The sequence below is a fragment of the Myripristis murdjan genome, chromosome 5, assembly GCF_902150065.1.
Source record: "Myripristis murdjan chromosome 5, fMyrMur1.1, whole genome shotgun sequence".
Classification (NCBI taxonomy): Eukaryota; Metazoa; Chordata; class Actinopteri; order Holocentriformes; family Holocentridae; genus Myripristis; species Myripristis murdjan.
In genome coordinates this window covers 35,931,538-35,951,818 of record NC_043984.1, presented here as the reverse complement: position 1 = coordinate 35,951,818, position 20,281 = coordinate 35,931,538, and the positions used below count along the sequence as shown (strand labels likewise).

The 20,281-nt window shown below is 43.7% G+C and overlaps 1 protein-coding gene across 2 annotated transcripts in view; it reads right to left on the bottom strand.

Moving 5' to 3' along the window:
* LOC115358974 (receptor-type tyrosine-protein phosphatase gamma-like) overlaps positions 1-20,281 on the bottom strand; it is a 528,184-nt gene that overhangs the window by 77,145 nt on the left and 430,758 nt on the right. For both annotated transcript variants that reach the window (XM_030051157.1, XM_030051156.1), the window contains exon 8: positions 10,308-10,500. In XM_030051157.1, the coding sequence (XP_029907017.1) occupies positions 10,308-10,500 (193 nt within the window). The remainder of the gene's footprint in view (positions 1-10,307; positions 10,501-20,281) is intronic.

Here is a 20,281-nt window from a genome sequence, read left to right as displayed (position 1 = left end):
TTTTGCACTGTAATGTATTAATTTTCCATTAACAGAGGACGGAAACGTTTTGAAATCATGCAGCGGAGGCTCCATTAAACATGACTGACCTGCAGAGGAGACGATGGCTAGAGCAAGGCAGCATCCTTCTTAACCAGCCGGACAAATATAATGCTAAACTATTTTTTTTTTTAATATTTTGTTTCAGAAGAGGGAAAAAAAGGAAAAAACAGAGCCAACAAAATCTCCTCAGTGTCAGGCTGTTGTTTCAGACACGGGCATTTCTCTTTATATAGGCTTGTTCCTGCACTGGTCAGGGGGATACGTGGCTGAGAAAAATATTTCAAAGAGGAAACATTATTGGAAAAAAAAGTTGGAGAAGCACTGAGTGAGAGCAGTGAGGAAATATCAAAATCATCACTTCACATTGGGTTTCACTTTTCCTCGCTGCCGCCTCCCCACACACGGGCTGCAGCTCGGCCACGGCAGCGAACAGCGGAGATCATCATCAGGTAGGGTTCGCTGGGATGAAATCTGGCTGAATGGAAGCGGCGAGACCAATATGTTTGTGTTTGGGGGTCACGGACATAAAAAGGTTTGAGAATCCATGATCTAATGGACCGGCTTCCTCTCGTGCTGCCGCTGCTCGCTCACAGCAGATGCATTATCTTGCTGAGAGCCACCAGTGAGCCAAACACAAATAATACTTTACTCTAAAAAAAAAAAAAAAAAAAAAAAAAAAAAGAATTAACAGCAGTAATTTTGTTTTTATTGTATCTTGGCGAGCGTCCACGATGTGAAGGGGATGGCCCTGTCCAAAGCTCGCTGTTATTGGAAAATGATGCACCCTGTCGAGGCGGCTGCCCTCGCTGCAAAGCCCTGGCGTGATGCATTAGTTTTTGATGTCATACACACCTCTGGGAGGATTACTGAGTCCTCCACTCACTGTCTGTTGATACAGACGATCAGTGCTGAGCTTGTTAATAAAAATGTGCTCATCTCAGTGATCTGCAGTACTTTCACACACTCTTTGTTAACTTACCTCTGTCAGGCGGTACTATATTGCACTTGGTGTGTGTGTGTGTGTGTGTGTGTGTGTGTGTCCATGCATGTGTGTGTGTATCTGTCTGCAGCTAATCTGGCATACTACCAGCCCTATCAGCCGAATATTGTTGTTGCACAGTTCTGACTGTATGATCCAGGCCGTGTCGTGATTGTGACGATTCGAAACCTCTGAAAAACGCTTGTACTCGCGACCGCCGCTCCCTCTCTTCATTCACTGTCTAGCTCGCTCGACCACCACTGCTCTCTCTCTCTCTCTCTCTCTCATCTGAAACCAGAGCTGACCCGACTGTGGTTTTTCTCTTTGGAAAGTGTGACCGTTCACATTTGACTCAGTTGCATCTGCGCGAGGCTCCACATCCACAGACTGACAGGCAAATTTTTCATTAGCTCGATTTTTTTTTTAGCTTGACTGCTGCATATTAAAGGATTTTTTTTTTTTTAGCCATATTTCCAGTTGAATCAACTCGGACGCTGTGCAAAAGTCTTATGAGATGTCGGGGAAAACTCAGTGTTTTCTATCCGTGTGTGTATAGATCTGTCTGCAGCTAATCTCCTATACTGCTGAGTCTGTCAGGCTAAAGTTTTTGTGCACAGCCTGAATGATCAACCACCTTTTACCACCTTTAGAGTAAAGAAGCTGACTTTATTCATTACTAAGCAGCAGGGTGTACCTCACTGATGGTTAACTGGTGAATTCTGAGTCCAGTGAGAGAACCTGCTGGACTTCATGGATCTACCATAACTCATCGATCCTGAATTAGCCAACTAATTAGCCAAATAAATATGGACTCATAAATCATTTTGTGGGAATTATGGAAAAAAAAACACATTCATTTCTCTCTATTATTGATCCCTCTGATCACATTCTTTCAGGCGGCGCTATTACGCCCCCTTGAGGAAAACTAATCGATATTCCAACTCCTTCTTTCCTTCAGCTAGATTGTTGAATAACAATTGAACTGAACTGGGCATGAGATATGGAGCAAATGCCACTGACAGCTGTGAATGTATACGTGTAGTTGTTCTGTACGTCATGTGTGATGCCGTGAACTGTCATGTGACGTCTTCTGTTGTTGTGATTTTGGCTGGGAACTGTAAACAGAATTGCCCTTGGGGGGGATAAATAAAGTTTTCTGACCTGACCAAAAGATGATCCAGTGTTTGATCTGTGAGTCAGCGCAATAAACTTTAATGTACCGTATTTCACCAATTAATCGCCCGGCCGCAATAGCTGCCTGGTTCTTTTAAACGCCTGGGGTCTGCACCCATTTTGCGTATTAAACGCCCACCCGAATAACCGCCAGGGCGATTATTTGCATCATAATGAGGTAAACCCAAAATAAGGCTACTCACCTTATTTTTGCAGAAATAAACAGTTAGCTGCATAATAACTGTGCGGCACTTCCGTTTTCTGTCAAAATAAGAGCGCTAGCTAACGTTAGAAAAAAAGGGTGTACCGTAATCTTAAATTGACCGACTGTAAATATGTTGGACAGTAACTGTCATCACAATAATGGCCTGGTGCAGGTCTGTGCAAAAATAAATAAAGGCCTGCAGCGAATAGCCGCCTGGTTCTTGTTTCAAGTGAAAATTCGCTTGAAACAAGTGAAAATTTGCTTGTTTCATTGGCAAAATTTGTTTCTTGTTTCTAGCTAATTTTCACTTATTTCAAGTGAATTTTCACTTTTTCCACTGGCAAATTTTGCCAATGAAACAAGCAAATTTTCACTTTTTCCACTGGCAAATTTTGCCAATGAAACAAGCAAATTTTCACTTTTTCCACTGGCAAATTTTGCCAATGAAACAAGCAAATTTTCACTTGAAACAAGTGAAAATTGTCTAAAAACAAGTTACTTCTGAGGTGATCATGTCTTATTTTAAGTGTAATGAGATATTTTGACTAGAAATAAGACATTTTTGACTTGAAATAAGACAAATAATCTTGGTAAGATTTTGCGTTTTTGCAGTGTGTCATGACCTTCACACCTCGTTATCACCGGGCTTCTCTCGTATTCCCGTTGTAGGACACTCATTTTCTTTTCTGTTTCCCGTTTCTAGGATTATGATTAATGGTAACCTGTGTTGTAACCTGTTGAGACAGTATGTGGGAATCTTTTTTTTTTTCACGGTCAACTTCTGATCAGTCAATCGGGTGAAAAACGCCAATAAATCAGAGACAAGCGACGTCACGGCTCCGGTGAAGTCGAGGCCGGCGTTTAGCGGCGCGATAACAAAACGGAAACGCTAATTCTTCCGCCGGCGACCGAAATGTCATTACGGACACTGAAACAGCAATTTGTTAGAGCGGTCGCCACGCGGGAGCGGCACGTTGCAAACAGCACAATGCATGCGATGGTGATTATTCCAACCGCTGTATCGCATTATGCAAATGCGTGAGGTAACGTGATGATGAGCACGGCCTGATTGAGACTCGAGCTCACGTGCCTGCTGGAACCAAACTGATTAGCTTGCTCATAAAGAGCTGCAGTGGAGTTTTTCTATTCATAACCTGAAGTCGAGCCCCATGTGGCTTAGCATTACTAAAGCCATTAGTCACACACACACACACACACACACACACACATCATTTGGAAGTCAAGCAGTGAACGACCTCTATAGACAGAGAGCGTATTTAACAGATTATATCAAGCTGGGCCCAGTCAGGCATGCACCGTGTGTGTGTGTGTGTGTGTGTGTGTGTGTGTGTGTGTGTGTGTGTGTGTGTGTGCACGCCCTACAGTCACTATCAACTCCAAACGGGCCGCTTTAAAGAACAAAGCCTCATATTTCCTGTTTGTAAGGCAACTGAAGAGGTTTTGTAGCTCGGGAATGGCTGTGTGTCTGGCAGGGTGATGAAGAGATCCTCTTATGGCTTTTATCAAAGACAAGGGGGCATCACACACACACACACACACACACACACACACACACACACACACACACGCACACACACCAACACAGGGGACAGGCCAGGATGGCAGTGAGTGATGGAGACGAGAGTCCAATCACACAGAAGAGAACATGGAGGAGGGACACAGGTAGTCGACACGAGGGGACACTCCATCTCTCAAACTCTCTCTCTCTCTCTCCCTCTCTCTCTCTCTCTCTCGCTCGCTCGCCCGCTCGCTCTCCCAGCTCTCCGAGAGGCCATTTGGAGGAGGAAAGGACATCTTTGGCCCTGCGGCGCTCTGACCGCACTTGATAGATGACCGGGCCTTGATTGGGGCGGGCTGGGGGGCCGGAGAGGGAGGGACGGGGTGGGAACGGTGCAGGTTTTAAACGGAGGGCAGCGGGCGATCGAGGTGCACCTGTAGTGTCGGCGAGTGAGGCCGGCCGAGCTTTTAAACACCGGAACCCGACTGATACTGGGTTTTAAAGGACGATATCAGTGTAAATTATTGTTTTATATGTTTTAAAAAGTGAGGAGCACTGAGATTTATGGAGGGTGTTTCCATCGAGCTTTTGAAAACACATTTTGAATACAAAATGCTTAACGAAATGTTGAGTAAAATCGCAAAAATGCAACTAAATCTTCATACGCTTGTGCGACCTGTGCATGGGACTGAATCACATGACCGGCTGCTCTTTGACCTCTGACCTCAGGCGGACTCGGGAGCTGTCGGCCTGATCAGGCTCAGGTTTTTTTTTGTTATGTCTGTGTGATGAGCAGCCTCTCATGGTGCCGACTTCTGCTCTCTCTCCATTCACTGGCGACCTCGCTCGACCCTCTCTCTCTCTCTCTCTCTCTCTCTCTCACTGCAGTTCACTGTGTGCCTCGCTCTACCATGCAGCTCTCTTCCTCTCTCTCTCAAACTTCTGGCTTCTTGTTTGGTCTCTTTCCCACCTCGGTCACCGTGCAGCTCGCTCGTTTTTTTTTTTCTGCATCCTGCTGCGACCGAATTCACTCCGATTGTGGGAGAAAAAAAATCCATGAAAAACCAAAAACCCCAACAACAAATATATGAATCCTAAAATTGAAAAGGTGAGGGAACTTTTTCTAGCTAAACTCACAAAATGTGAGTTTAGCTAGTTTCATAAATATATACATATATATATATATATATATATATATATATATATATATATATATATATACATACACATTTATGAAGAGCATATTTATTATAATTATTTTATTATTAATATTATTTTATGATCATATCATTTCATAAACACTGCAGTGTGTTAAGAAGTGCATGAACCAGTAAACATGTAGTCTAGATGCAAAACTAGAGCAGAACTTGAAATCTAACTAAGAAAAAAAATTTAAAAAATTCTCTATTGCAATAAAAAAAAAAAAGAGGAAAAAATTGAAAATGAGAATAAAAATAAAAATAAGTTGATTTCTTTAGCTGAACTCTTTTGGCCAACAGGAAACTTTTTTTTTTTTTTTTTTTTAAGACTTTTAATTTTACACTTTTTTTTTTTAATGAAGCGTCATGTCGCCACCTGCTGTTGTGAACGTGTAATGACATGTACCTGTCGACTCAGGTGTAACAGGTGTAATTTCCAGTTAATAATCCTGTCTGATCCTCAGCCTGAGCAGCAGCCTTACCAAACGGTGCTGTATGGCTGCTGTTCTGTTATTCTACTGACTGCCTGGTTTTGTGTTTGGCATTAAAGTCTCACCAACTGTCTAAAAAAACACTTTGATCTGAGCCTGATCTCTGCGTGCGGCATATGGCTTTTGAAAACAAGGCGCTTACTGAAGGAAAAGATGAGAAATTATTTCAAAAAAACGAAGCAAAGGCGCTCGTGTTGTGTGTGAGAAACAAAAAGCCTTTATTTGGTTTCATGTTGAAAACCTGTGCAGACATATGTGGAGCAGCCACGGGCAAAACCAGTTTTAACACAAAGGAAGAACTGTCTGCTTTTTTTTTTTTTTTTTTTTGGTCCGGATCAGGAGTCTGGCTTTGCTCTGATTGGAGCAGCTTCTTCTTTTCAAACCGACCAATCAGAGCCCAGCGTTCACCTTTAAAGAGCTCGGTGTTGACGAGGCCAGACGCTATGAGTTGTACTTCCTGATTCATGGAAGAAGGCAGAAGGAAGACTGATTTTTTCACCTTGTTTCCTCTCCTCTCCTCGTCTCCTCTGCCCTCCTTTCCTTGTTTCCTCTCCTCTCCTTGTGGCCTCTCCTTTTTTTCCTCTCGTTTCCCCTCTTTTCTCCCCTCTTTTCCTTATTTCCTCCCCACTCCTTTCCTTGTTTCATCTCGTTTTCTCTCCCCCTCCTGAACATGTTACTTCTCCTTGTTTCCTCTCCTTGTTTCCTCCCCCTCTCCCCTCTGTTTGTTACCTCTCTTGGTTTCTTCTCTCCTTGTTTCCTCTCCTTGTTTCCTCTCTTTGTTTCCTCTTCTTTCCTCATTACCTCTCCTTGTTTCCTTTTCTGTCCTTATTTCCTCCTCTTTTTCCCCCTTCTAGTTTCCTGTCCTTGTTTCCTCTCCTCTCCCTGGTTCCTCACCTTGCTTCCTCTCCTCATTTCCTCCCCTTGTTTCCTGTCCTCTCCTTGTTTCTTCTCCTTGTTTCCTCTCCTAATTTCCCCTCCTCTCCTTGTTTCCTCTCCTCTCCCTGTTTCCTCATCTTGTCTCCTCTCCTTGTTTCCTCTCCTTGTTTCTTCTCCTTGTTTCCTCTCCTAATTTCCCCTCCTCTCCTTGTTTCCCCTCCTCTCGCTGTTTCCTCATCTTGTCTCCTCTCCTTGTTTCCTCTCCTCTCCCTGTTTCCTCATCTTGTCTCCTCTCCCTGTTTCCTCATCTTGTCTCCTCTCCTTGTTTCCTCTCCGTTTCCTCATCTTGTCTCCTCTCCTAATTTCCCCTCCTCTCCTTGTTTCCCCTCCTCTCGCTGTTTCCTCATCTTATCTCCTCTCCTTGTTTCCTCTCCTCTCCCTGTTTCCTCATCTTGTCTCCTCTCATTGTTTCCTCTCCTCATTTCCCTCCTCTCCTTGTCTCCACTCCTCTCCCTGTTTCCTCTCCTTGTTTCCTTTCCTTGTTTTTCTTGTTGTTTCCTCTCCTAATTTCCCTTCCTCTCCTTGTTTTCTCCCACTGTTTCCTCACCTTGTCTCCTCTCCTCATGTCCTCACCTCGTCTCCTCTCCTCATGTCCTCTCCTCGTCTCCTCTCCTTGTTTCCTCTCTCCTCCCCTCCTCTGCCAGCCTCACAGATTTGCTCACTGCAAAATACGTCCGAGTGTAGCTTTCAAGGACATACAGTGAGCGTACTCTACACAGAGGTGTGTGTGTGTGTGTGTGTGTGTGTGTGTGTGTGAGCATGCCTAGGTGATGCTCCTGTTTCCTGCTCGACCATATGGAAGTGGGGAGAGGGAGGGAGGGGACAAAGCCTGCTAGGACCGTTGACACAGCACAGATGCTAGGCCGCACATGAGCACATACAAACACACACACACACACACACACACACACACACACTCACACACACACACACACACACACACTCACAATGGCTGGTGTTGTGTGAGTGGTAATGAGGCAGGAGTAGGAGGAGGTCTGGTGTGCCTCCCACTGCCTTATGCTAGGGGAGTTACCCGGCTCGCTGGTAAAATGACAGAGAACATTCCCAGGCCACACACACACACACACACACACACACACACACACACACACACACACACACACACAGAGAGAATCAGTTTCCTCTGGGCATCCAGGCAACACTGTGAACATCCCTCATCTGTTAACATTAGCAAATGTCACCAGCAGTCAGTAATGATATGGAAACACTGTCCCAGGCTGAGCAGCGATTGGCTGTCGTCAGTCATGTGACTTGGCCAGGTGGTGGTCAGGCTGTAAAACAAGGTAAACAACAAAAGTGCGTCGTCTTTTAGAGTCAGACGCTCAGCCCAGAGTAAAGCAAGGGACTCAGCTTTAAGTGGTTTGCATCCACTGAAAACCTGTAATAACTAAACTATATTCAGTTTGTCATTAAAACATTTTTATTGTCATACTGGGTGTAGAGAAGTTGTTGAGATATGGCTCTGATGTGCCTCTCTCCCTGCATGGACGTCCCTTTTATGAAGGTTGAGAGGCGTATCAGCTGATTCCTCCAAACCAGTGATTTTGCTGCGGATTAAAAGCTTCAGGTGTGAGAATGCAGCGATCCAATCAGAGCTCAGCCTCCAGGATTTCCAACTTTGTGTACCTGGTTGGACTGAGACTTTGCTGCCATTTGTGCATGTGTGTGCACGGAGAATCAGCATCACGCACCAATCAGAGAGCAAGTTCAACCAGAACCCGGTCTGTGTGAGGCCCTCTAGTGGTGAAAAGTAGGCTGTGTGGTGTTTAGTGGCGTGCAACAGGTGATGACGTCACCTGCCGCCAACAACCAGGGCGCCCTGCTCTTCACCACTAGAGGGCAGGCTTCACACAGGTTAGGGTTTGGGGTTTAGTTTCTCTTTAACCCTCTGAACCCCAAGCAGTTTTGGGGTGTTTTCTGCTCCCCTCACATTTTGGCTCACTGTGGGCTTGTTTTTCTGCTGCACCTCTATGGAAACAGCACAGCTGTGGCTATCACCTGAAGCCATTCAAAAATGTCTTTCACACAGTATGAAAGAGTTATAGTGCCATAAATAATAAAAAAATAAAAAAGGCAAACTGATTTTCTTCACATGATTTATTTCCTGAAATATTAACATTTTTCTAACCTGTATAAATTTAGGCGTTTTTACTGCCTTGTGCCCTTCCATGTTACTACTGCTGCCTACACACTGAAATTCAGTGAATTTTTGTCACGCGAGTGTTGGGCTCACCTGAATCAATCAAGATGTCTCAGATCCGCTGAAGACCGCAGAATTTTCTGTTTTTTGAATGATCTGGATTGAGTAAACGACTATTTTTTGGCGAATTGTTGAATGAAGCATGTATAATAAAATGATTCGAATGAAAAATCACTTTTTTAGGCTTAGTTTCGTCCTTTTTTCTACCGCTAAACCGAAGTCGGACATATAGCATTCAGGGACCGTCGGAAAATTCAAATTCCGACGAAAAAATAGGTTTTAAAAGCTTCCAGCTATGATAAACGATTGAATTTTGGCGATTTTTTAAAAAATACATGTCTTTCTATCCCGCCGGCGGGTTTGGGGTTCAGGGGGTTAAGACGCGGCTCCTTGCAAACACAATAAAAACATTCTGTACCGTGTGCACACCTGCACACAATTCCCTTTTTATGAATCACAAATGGGCCTGAGGTGTCGCGTGAACAAGCCTCACCGTCCATCACCTGCTGTTCACCTGCAGAACATGAGCTCACATGTTGCTGCAGAGCTGGTTTGGACAGCTGCTTGCTCCTCAGGCTCAGGACAGCACCGTGAACTGAAGCCCACCCAGTCCTGCTGGAGCGCACTAACACTCCCCTGTGCTGCACCTTGTGACTTTTAGGACCTCTCACATCGAGGTGGGTGAGGAAAGACAGATCTCAACCCACGTATTTACGTATTTGCTCCACAGCGTGTGACCCAGCGGTCTGCTTTTAAGGACTGGAGACTGCAAACTGAACTGCCCGTTTTGGGATAAATAAAGTTTTTCTGATTCTCATTCTGATTAACTGGGTTTAATAAGAAAAACCTTATTGCTGACTAGTTGTCAAGATTACCTGAGATGTGTGACTCAGTTGGAGATGGGGGTGAGAGCTCACTTCCTCCATGACTTATGTGTGATTTAAGTTAATGTTGGTGTGTATGCTGAGAGGAAGGTGCACATTCCTCTCGCTCATTTCATCAACATATAAAAACTATGAACCTATGACATGGATTGATGTTAATTCCAGAGACCTTCCCTGATTGGCCAAAGCAGCAGCTGGCCAGGTATAAAAGGTGGAGGAAACTAGCAGCCTGGTCTTTTGCCTGTTTCGTACTCTCCTGGGAAATGGAGGGCTTGACGCTGTATCAAAGGCAGCAAAAATTTGCAGTTTTCCTCATTTTTTTTGTCTGAAAGAAACCGGATGAGACTGTTTTTGTTCTTTTTTTTTTGTGGCTGGCCTGAATAAATTATTATATCTTTCAAAATCTACGCCTGCTTGCTGGTCCATCCTTCCCACAAACACTACCTGCCATCCTCATGTACCACACCATCCACTCAACACCTTGTCAAACATCAGGACTGACTCTAAATTTCCTATTTGACTTAAAAGGCCGCTCTGGCCAGATATCTGTAACTTTAAATATTCTGATATGTTTGGAAAGCAGCATTGATCACGTAACCGAGGAGCGCATGAATCCTCCGTGCATGTAAACAGGAAGTCGATGACCCCCCAGGCTTACCTTTGGACGCCTCGGTGCCGTAGGGGCTGCCGCCGCTGTCCGTCAGGTCGGGCAGCCAGGCGTCTTTCACGGCCGACTTGAAGACGTGGCGGTTGTCCAGACTCTGGATGGGCCTGAAGTTGCTCCTCAGATACTCCACCGACTTCACGTGGTCCTGCTGCTCCGTGGTGAAGATGGAGTAGAAAGCCTCCAGCTGCAGCCGGACGGACGGGCGAGCGAGCACGGCGGACACACACAGAGAGAGAGAGAGAGAGAGAGAGAGAGAGGGAGAGAAGACTCAGTGCCAGACATAAATCATATCCCGTGGCCGTTCTGAGGTGGTCATTCTGAATCCCCCGGACGGTCGTAAGCAGCCGGTTTCATTCACCTGAGGACGCAAAATGTGCACGAGGCCCACATTTGCAAAATAAGAAACAACATAAAGGATGCAACACAGACACTGAATCTAAAGCAGAAGATAAGGAAAGATGAAACTTTAATGGCCCCCATGGGGAAACTGGGTCATTGCAGCAGCAAAATAGGAACAGGACGCATCAAAGAACAAGTAGAATATGTATAAGAATATTGCAAATGGGGAAAATAAAATTTATGCAGCCAAAAAAAAAAATCCAATGTGTCGAACATATTTAGCAGAAACGTGTGAGGAAATGAATGACTAAGAGGATTATGATGGTGTGTAAAAGTATTAGTATTAAAGTGGCTTGTTATTGCAGCTTCAAAAGCAGCAGTGAGTAGGCAAACTGTTGTGAAAATTTGATGTTTTTATTCTATGTGTTGGGTTCAGTGTAGGTTTTTTTTTTTTGGCCTGGAGTGAAGCTGGCTGTCAATCAACCGAGCAGATCCCATATTCTGATTGGACGTCTCTCTTTCTCCTTTGACTGGCAGAAAAACCAAAACAGAGAAATGACAGAGCCTGCTTTCAAAACATCTTCTCTCATCACTATTTATTTCTTTGTCATTTTAACATCCATCCCTCTAATTTATTTATATTTTTACATACTGATGGCACTGACGGTAGCTTTTTGGTTACAAGTGCATGTTTGTTTGTCAGCTCACTGTGGCTGCACTGCATTGAAAAACAGCTTTTGGTTTGTATTTATGTATTTAACCATTATTTAATCAGGAAAAGATAAATGTGCACCTCAATGCCAAGAGAGTTGTGGCCATGAAAGCATCAGAAACATTCATAAAAGTTACACAGATATCACTCTGACCAACTGACCAGTGTGGAAAAACATCAGCTCAGCACGGTGTATAGCTGCTGTCTGCATTGTTTCATGAATCAGGAGCTAAATCCAAATTTCACAAGTTCACAACAGTTTTAAAGCTGTTTTTAACACACACACACACACACACACACATATATATATATATATATATATATAGCTCTCTTTCTCTCTCTCTCTCCCTCTCTTCTCTTACAAAAATATATTGCAATATATTGGAAAATATTTAATATTTATTTATATTTTCCAATATATTGCAATATCTGAAATGCGCAATTACTTATGTATTATTCCATGTATTAAAATATATTGATGCAATATATATAAATATATTGCATTATATATGTTTCACCAATATATTATTCCATGCTAAGAAATTTTCAAATACATAACATACAATTGTTTTGTAATTCCATATATTAAATGTAATATATTGCAATATATTGTTGTATATTTCATGTAATATATTGGTAAATATATTTTCTTTCCATAAGGGTTTCTCTCTCTCTCTCTATCTCTCTCTCTATATATAATATATATTTTATTTTTCCCCCCATGCCGTAATATCATGTTGTGGATATTTTTGTGCTCATTTGGCTTAATGTTGAAGTTGGCTGCTGCCTCCTGCGAGTCGGTATCCATCAAATGCGCGCTGGGTGGCTGGACGTGCCAGAAGAGATGGATTTGCACTATACGGGATTGGAGCGCCGTCTTTCTGTCTGTGCAGGCAGATGGATACCAGACAGTAGCGTTTGGTAGCGGCGCACAAGGACAAACAGCTTGCGGAGGGGGTGGCCCGCCTCGGAGACGGCGTGCTGCATGAAGGTAAATGTCTTGGGGGAATTTCTGAAGACAGCAAATTCTTTCTGCGACTCCCCGCGTGCCATATGGCAAATTGAGTGCTCCAAAATACAGAACAAAAAAAAAAAGAGAAAAAAAAAAAGAAACCAAACAAAATAAGGCGTCCTTCTGGAGCCCTGCGAATGTGGAAGTGGATGTTCTTGTTTTGATGCTGCAGTGTGGACTGAGGGAGTGCCTCTGTGTCCTCGCTGCCGACCCATTGATGTGGAAGATGGTGCTCCACTAGTTCACCCTACAGCCTCCCAGGAGAAAGGCAACCACAGAACAAACTGGAGAATGAACAACAACAACAACCCAAAAAAAAAAAAAAAAAAAAGATCAGAGGTAAAAAAAAAAAAAAAAAGCAGGAGCAGATGGGGAAGTCAGACAGAGCTCGTCCGGGGAGAAATGTGATTGCAGCAAAACCCCCAAACCAAAAAAAAAAAACCAAAAAAACCCCAACAGCAGCAGCAGCACCTCCCGCCCGGCTCCCCCCGAGCTGCAAAACAAGTCAACAACAACACCAATAAAACAACAATGTCCCAGGCTGGGAACAATAATAATAAAGCGGTGACCGGCTTAAAGGATGACTTTTTTTAAGATGATGAAAATCAAATCTGTGCATCAAAGCAAAGGATTACCAGACCAAAAAAAAAAAAAAAAAAAAAAAAAAAGCAAGCCCAAGTCTGATTACAGTGTTTACCGAGCGGCGGTGAAGCTCTGCAGGCCGCGGGGCGGAGGAAGGCAGAGCCGAGGAGGAGAGGTAACGCTGCCTGATTAAACCCAAAGATAGATGTTATCCACTTCCACATGTCATCCGTGTGCAGGACGGGATTTGTTGTGTTTTTTGTAACAGGGGGGAACGGCCCAATGGGAGCGATCCCCCTGTTCCCACACACACACACACACACACACCTCCCAGAGGACACCGGGGAGGAGGGCTTCCTTTCAGAGTCTTTTTTTTTTGCACCTTGAACTGATTTCTAGGGGCATTAATTTGTCAAACTCTGGAGCTATTATTCCATGATACTGTCAGATAAACACTCACAAATTTGCAGCACAAAGGTTGGTTGCATTTGAAAAATAACAAGAAAAGAAAAGAAGTGCAAAAAAACCACTGTCTGCTGTCGCGCGAGTAAAGAGAGAGAGAGAGAGAGAGAGAGAGAGAGAGAGAGCCACATCCAGCACAACCTGCTCCGGTGTCAATACAGGTGGTGCTTTCCTACATTTCCCAGAGTGCCTTTCGGTCGCTCCCAGAGAGGAGACCTGTTGCTAATCCATTGCAGTTTTGTACAAAGCTAAAGATTTCCTCTCTCAAAATGCATTAATCACTTTGTATTTCTCATTGATCGTTCCATATATGACATATTGTATTGAGGTTTGGGGAAACACATATAAAACATATACTAATTCAATATTTTTTATTACAAAAGAAAGCCATAAGAATCATCAGTAAAAAAAACCTTTCCGTGAAATTCAAGGACCTGGTTGATTACATCACAATACAAACCATGAACAACGCTAAAAACAAACTTCCACCTCCACATGTCCAGAATCTGTTTAAAATGAGGGACACCAGATACAACTGGTGAGGAACTTTATTATTTGAAAAACCAAAGACTCGAACCAATGCAAAAAAAAAAAAAACACTGTGTATCTGTCAAAGGGGTGAAGATGTGGAATAACTGTCCCGAAAATATAAAATTATGTTGCACATTAGTCAGCCTCAAAAGACTTTATAAGAACAAAATCAATTCTCGTTATAGTATGGAAAATTAAGTTTGTTAATTCTGTGCTGTTATTTTCGGGTTGTGCGCTATTCTTTATTTTGCTATGATGGGAAATTTAAGTTTACTGATACGATTCATTTCAAATTCTTGTGCTTTGCTCTTTATGTATTTGTTGTGACGAGTGTAACTTTGTAAGGTAAAAGCGGTTTATATAAGCTTTGCTTCTACCTGCACCCTTTCGGTTACATAGTCTAACTGAGAAATCAGTCTTTTGAAATGTACCGAAATAAACAAATTCATTCATTCATTCATTCATTCATTCTCTCAGCTAGCTAGTGAACGAGGTGGTGAAGGCTGGGGCAAAGCTACCATGCTCTCCTTTATTATACTAACTGGATTATTATGTTATGCAGCACATTAATGGTTTATTACATCGGTGGCAGGTTTCTACGTTGACTGTTGTGACGCTCCTTGTTATTTTACAATTGGTTCTTCAGCTCCTGTGACATCAGGTGGGAGGTGTGTGCGTCTCCTCCTCCGCCTCCTGCTTGTCATGTGAGGCCGATGTGAGCGGCGTCTCCCGGCCCTGCAGCTCCGATCCTCCGTAAATCTGATACGACGTGGAATCTGGCGTAAACCGTCCCCGGATTGGCGAAAATCTCAAGAACACAGTTTGCCTCGTGCAAGTGCAGACACACACGCACACTCACACACACACACACACACACACACACAGATGCACCGATACACACATGGCTGTTTGAAAGGGAGGCATTTTAGGTGACTTGTTGTGTAAGAGCCTGAGCATCGATCCACTCTAAAAGCAGGCCCAGAGCAACGGCTGTCACTTCCGCTGACCTACTTCAACTATCATCCAAGAGAGAAGACTGGGAGAGAGAGTGTGTGTGTGTGTGTGTGTCTGTGTGTGTGTGTGTGTGTGTGTGTGTGTGAAGGGGGGGGAGCTGAGGAAGTGAGACAATAACTACAGTCACCATCGGTGTTAATTCTCTCTCCACCCTGCTCCTTTTATCTCTCCATAATGTTTCCTCTGGAGAGCGGCGCAGGAAAAAATGGGGGAAACAAAAGGACTTCAAAAGGGCCTTTTTTTTTTTTTTTTTTTTTTTTTTTTTATTAAACACGTTGAGAAAGACGGGCGAGCGGTCAGGAACCAACAGCCGCGGGACAGGAAGCTCGCATGACGACGCCTCCGCTGTTGGTTTCCTTGTTGGCTCTTTATTGACTCCATCTCCACATTCCTCCGGTTTTTGCATCATTTCCCGCGTCGAGTTTTGGTGAAATACACTGAGACGACGTGGAGTGACATCACAAATGTTGTCTCAACAAAAAAAAAAAAGATCTCGCCATGCCATGCTATCAGGCAGTAATCCTCAGTATCACATGGAATTATTCATCGTGGCTGCAATCTGAAGGGTGAAACTGAATCATCAGAAAGGGGGGGGGCTGGAGGGAGTCGTGGCACGCCGTGTTTCATCTTCCCCTCTCTTTCTCTTCTTCTTCTTGTCCTTTTTTTTGTCTTCTGCTGTGTCTCGTTGTAATTCAGCGTGGGCCAACCCCAGAAATCCCCCTCTATTACACCTGCGGGGCTCACCGGGAGCCTTCAGCAAAACACAGCTGACACTTCATCGCCAACGCCAGCCAAGAAAATGTGGCCTGGCGGTGTTTGAAATCCAATCTGACCCAACGGATGTGATGTTCTATTCAGCCGTGGTTGTTTAGCCCTGGAAGGAAAAAAAAACAAAAAAACAAAAAAAAACAAGCACAAACTGTCTCAGCCGCCTTTGACAGATATGTGCAGCACTTGATGTAATCCTTTGCCGTCTTTGAAGAATCCATTCATGCCGAGTGAAAGTAGGCTGGCTGGGAAAACAAGCGCCGATTCTGCACCGTCCCATGGCGCGCTCACGACAACGAGCACACAGTTATGCTGCTGGATGGTAGGAATTGCATAAAAATTCACAGTTAAGGTGTGAAACAAACCCTCTGTTGTTGTACTGAATGCTGCTGAAAGCCCTTCTCACGTGCCGCAGAAGTAATTTTTGTTCTTTTCACTCAGACTGAGACCAGATGTTGGACACCGTTTCCACCTCTGGACGTCCGGCGGTTCAGTTCCTACGGGTAGCGTTTCCTGTTAGCTTAGCATAAAGACTTGAAGTCTATGGGATCCGTTAGCCTGGCTCAGTCGAAGTGAAAAAATAATCCTTCCAAACCTTACAAAGAGGTGTACTCCACAGCCACATGACACATGGTGGCTTCAGAGCCGCTGCTTTAAGAAGGACGAACTGAAAACCCTCCTCCTGATCGCATATTTCATCTCCCTGCTCGTTCTGTTGCTGTAGTTTTTTTTTTTTTTTTTGCTCTCGTCAAACTGGATGAGCCGCACGGACGGTCCAGTTGTCACTTTGATTTCTCATCCCGGACGGAAAAACTAATCTGGACAGACTCCGTCCACCTGTTACCGCGAATCACTGCGAAATAAAAAGTGATATGAATGAGAGAGTCGGCGGCTGCAGCGGCTCACCCGGCCTCAACCTGCTGCAGGTGTGCAGCACTCGCCCTGGATCACTCCTGCAGCCAGGATGCATCTGTGCTCCTGCAAACACCATGAAGAACGTCTTCAAGAATCTACAAGCAAACCGGGCTGCCCTCGGTCCCCCTCCCCTCGGATCCTGAGGCTCACACGGATCGAGATCACACAGATCAGACGTGGCTCCTTGTTGTGCAACAGGAAGTTCTGCTGCAACTCTAATTCACAGACAAAACGTGTTTTATGAAGAGATATTCTAGGCTAAAAAACAAAAAAAACAAGGGCAGAAGAGCAGCGGTTGAAGTGTTATCAGTGCAGGGCCACCACGATCTGTGTTTGTGTTGTGTTTGTTTTGGAGCAAAATCATTTGGATTCAGATTTGGGTAAAAAGTGGGCATGGTTTATTTTTTTTGCTTGTAATCGTTGGATTTTAACCACAAATAAATATAAAATGACTCAAATCCCTGCTTATTAAAGCTATATAGGTTAAGGAAACCCACTCTAACCACTATGTATTCACCAAATCAAAAGAAATATAATATTATTCAGATTTTTTTGTGCACTGTGACACTTATTGTCTATTCTGAGTCTTGTCTATGAGATGTGATACAGTCTGCAGGTTAACGCTCCTTCAAATTAAAGGTCTGGATGTCAAAGACAGCGGAAGCAGCTTATCCCTCTGAAGTAAAGTCAGATTGTGAAGAAACTGCTTTTTATTTAAAGCCGAACTTAAAGAAAAAATGTTTTGGAAGGGTAATTTATTAATCAGAAAGCCATTATTTGTGATTTCTAGAATATGGATTCGGATTCGGGTGCAGCCCAAATGGACACTGCATCATAATTGCAATGCAGTTTGTCAGCAATGCCATAAGAACAGCAATGCATTCAGAGCATTAAAGCTCACTGCTGACAAACAGAAAAAATCAAGAATCTTCTTAATTTTCTTAAGAAAAAGACCCTCAGAGGCCAAAATATGCTTTTTTTTTTTTTTTTTTTTTTTTAATGATTTAGCCACCACAATTAAGGCTTTCTAATATTTCCTTCCTTGTTGTCACATTTCCTGAGATGGACGATAAATCTGACTGTTGATTTATAATATCGACAATCTTTCTCCAGAATCTCCGACTCCACCTTTGACGGCGATCGCTTAACCAACGAGGCGATTTGAACCCTCCGTTTCAGGCAGAACAGCGCCCCCTTCCTGCTCAACCAGGCAGATTTTCCGACGTCATCGCTCGCGGAAATGATTAGGAATGCCTAATATGGACGCAGGTATGATGTATTTATGTTTAAAAGATACACACACTTTCAATGTGTAAGTGTAAAGGACATCACTCTGGACTGAGCGTTTCCTCCCCGTCTTGAAAACGGCTGCCACACACTGTCAAAAAATACATTTAGAAATCGTGAGGATCTGCAGAAAACCGTGACCTGTGTGCTTTCCAGGGTCAAGAAGTCAAGCCATATGCATTTTGAACCTGTTCAATGTTTTATTTAACAGCGCTGGCTCGGCTTACTCTCGGAGAAATGTATTCGTTACATAACTTAATGTAATGTATTTGTTATTTCCCTGCAGCTGCTGGGGTTTCTGGGAGTTTTGCGTCCCGCTGGCTGTGAACCCGTGGGCAGGTGAAGCCCTCTGAGACTGGAAACGGTGATCCTGGCCTTTTTAAATGAACTTGAACTTGTACAAAGTGACGGTGCATTTTTTGAATTTTTGATTTTTCTGTTTGGTCCCTATTAATATGCACACCCGGCAGAAATGCTGAAAGAGACTTTTTTTTTTTTTTTTTTTTTAAAGGGTGGGAAGAAAGCAGCAATATATAAAGTGCAAGAAGCGAGTTTTACTTTTTGTATTTTAATTTTAAATTGTTCTTGAGTGGGCTGTCTGTACTGTGGGATCTGGTACATTCAGTTCTCTTATTATTATTGCTGGTGCTTGTTTGTGCGAGTGTGTGTGTGTGTGTGTGTGCGAGTCGGCGTGGGAGTTGGTGAGTTTTTTTTGCTGTGTTTCCACTTACTTTTTTCTCTGTTTTGTTGTGAGAGGTTTTGTTAAAAAAAAAACATCAGAAGTCAAATCCTCTCCCTCTCCGGCTCTCTGCTTCCCTTTGGCGAGCGGCTGCCGCCATCGTCTTGATCGTTCTCTCTCCAGCTCATCAGTCTCTCCGCCGTCTGCCTGCCTCACATTGATCCTCCTTTCTAACTCCGAGCCGGAGAAGCCAATACTTCATCCACATTTGGCTTCCCCCAGTGGTGCTCTTAAGCAAACTCATTTTGTCTCATTAGGGAACAAGTCTGCCAAGTGTTCTGTGGGCCGGGGAGGGACGGGGAGAGATGAGGACAGTCTCCAGGAACGCCGCTCGCTCGCTCGCTCGCTTTTTTTTTTTTTTTTTTTTTTTAAATACTACTTCCTGCCTTCGTTCATTCATCCTCGTTTTCGGTCACCAGTCGCCGTCCGTCATTCAAACGCACACACATGTGGCTCCGCATCGGCGTGTTGATTCAGGGGTCTGTCACTTTTTGTTGGAGCAAACTTTTGTAATAAAACATGTTTAATGATGCGGAGCTTTAACTAATCATTTTAAATGTCATCATGTGAGCCGGCTCGTTTTGGAGGCACAAGCTACTGCTCACATTCCTTTGCAGGTGTTTATTGTGAATTGTTGACACCATGGCAGGTCAGCTGGTTATTGTAAAAGGTGATTCGGGTGACGCTGATACAGCTCTGAGATGGAGTGTTTTACCCGAGATGAACACATGAACGTGCCAGAAATGACTGCAAACTGTTTAATTTTCTGCTTTTTTTTTTTTGCACACAGAGGCCTGTATCCCTTCACTTTTGTGTAAAAATCAATCATTTTGTCCGAGCTTTCACTGTCACGAGTTCTGGGCGTCGGTCAATAATCAAAGTCTGGTAACCGACATTGAAAAAGTGATACTGGTGCATTCATAAAGGTGGATGGTAGTCAGGGATGCACAATATATATCGGCAAATAATGTTAAGTTTATGTTATAATCTATTAATCTAATGAAGAAATTAGAGCTGCAAGGTGTTGCTGCATTCATGATTTTTCCACGAGGAGAGAAAACAAATCTTATGAGTCACCTGGAGGGTCGTCATGGCGATGGAGATGTACTGAAGGGTTTAGTGAGGACAGGCCAGAGGAGCAAGGAAGCAAGTCAGGACAAACTCATGGGGGTTATGGCTCTCGACGAGCGGCGTTTTTCCCGGCCTGCTCTGCCACGCCACCGACTGTGAGCACTCGGTAACGACGAGAGCGCCGAGCTTCATCGTGAAAAAAAAAAAAAAAAAAAAATTAAAGGAACTTTTGAAGAGCCACAGCTGCTCTTTGAGTTCGTCGCGTGAACAATCCTGATGTTGGTTTGATTTTATTTTGGTCTTGGAGATTTGGAATATGAAATCATCCATCCTCCCTCACTAGATCTTAGTATTTTTTTACTCTCAGGTTTGCATAAGCGACAGGTTATGAGCTTCTTTTTAAAACACAAAAATGTGAAATTATTGTCTCATCGGTATCGACATGAGAAGCAGGTCATTATCGGGTATCGGCTGAAACAAATCTGTGCATGGTGATAGAGGTCATTTTAGAAAATCGGTACATCACTGTCCAA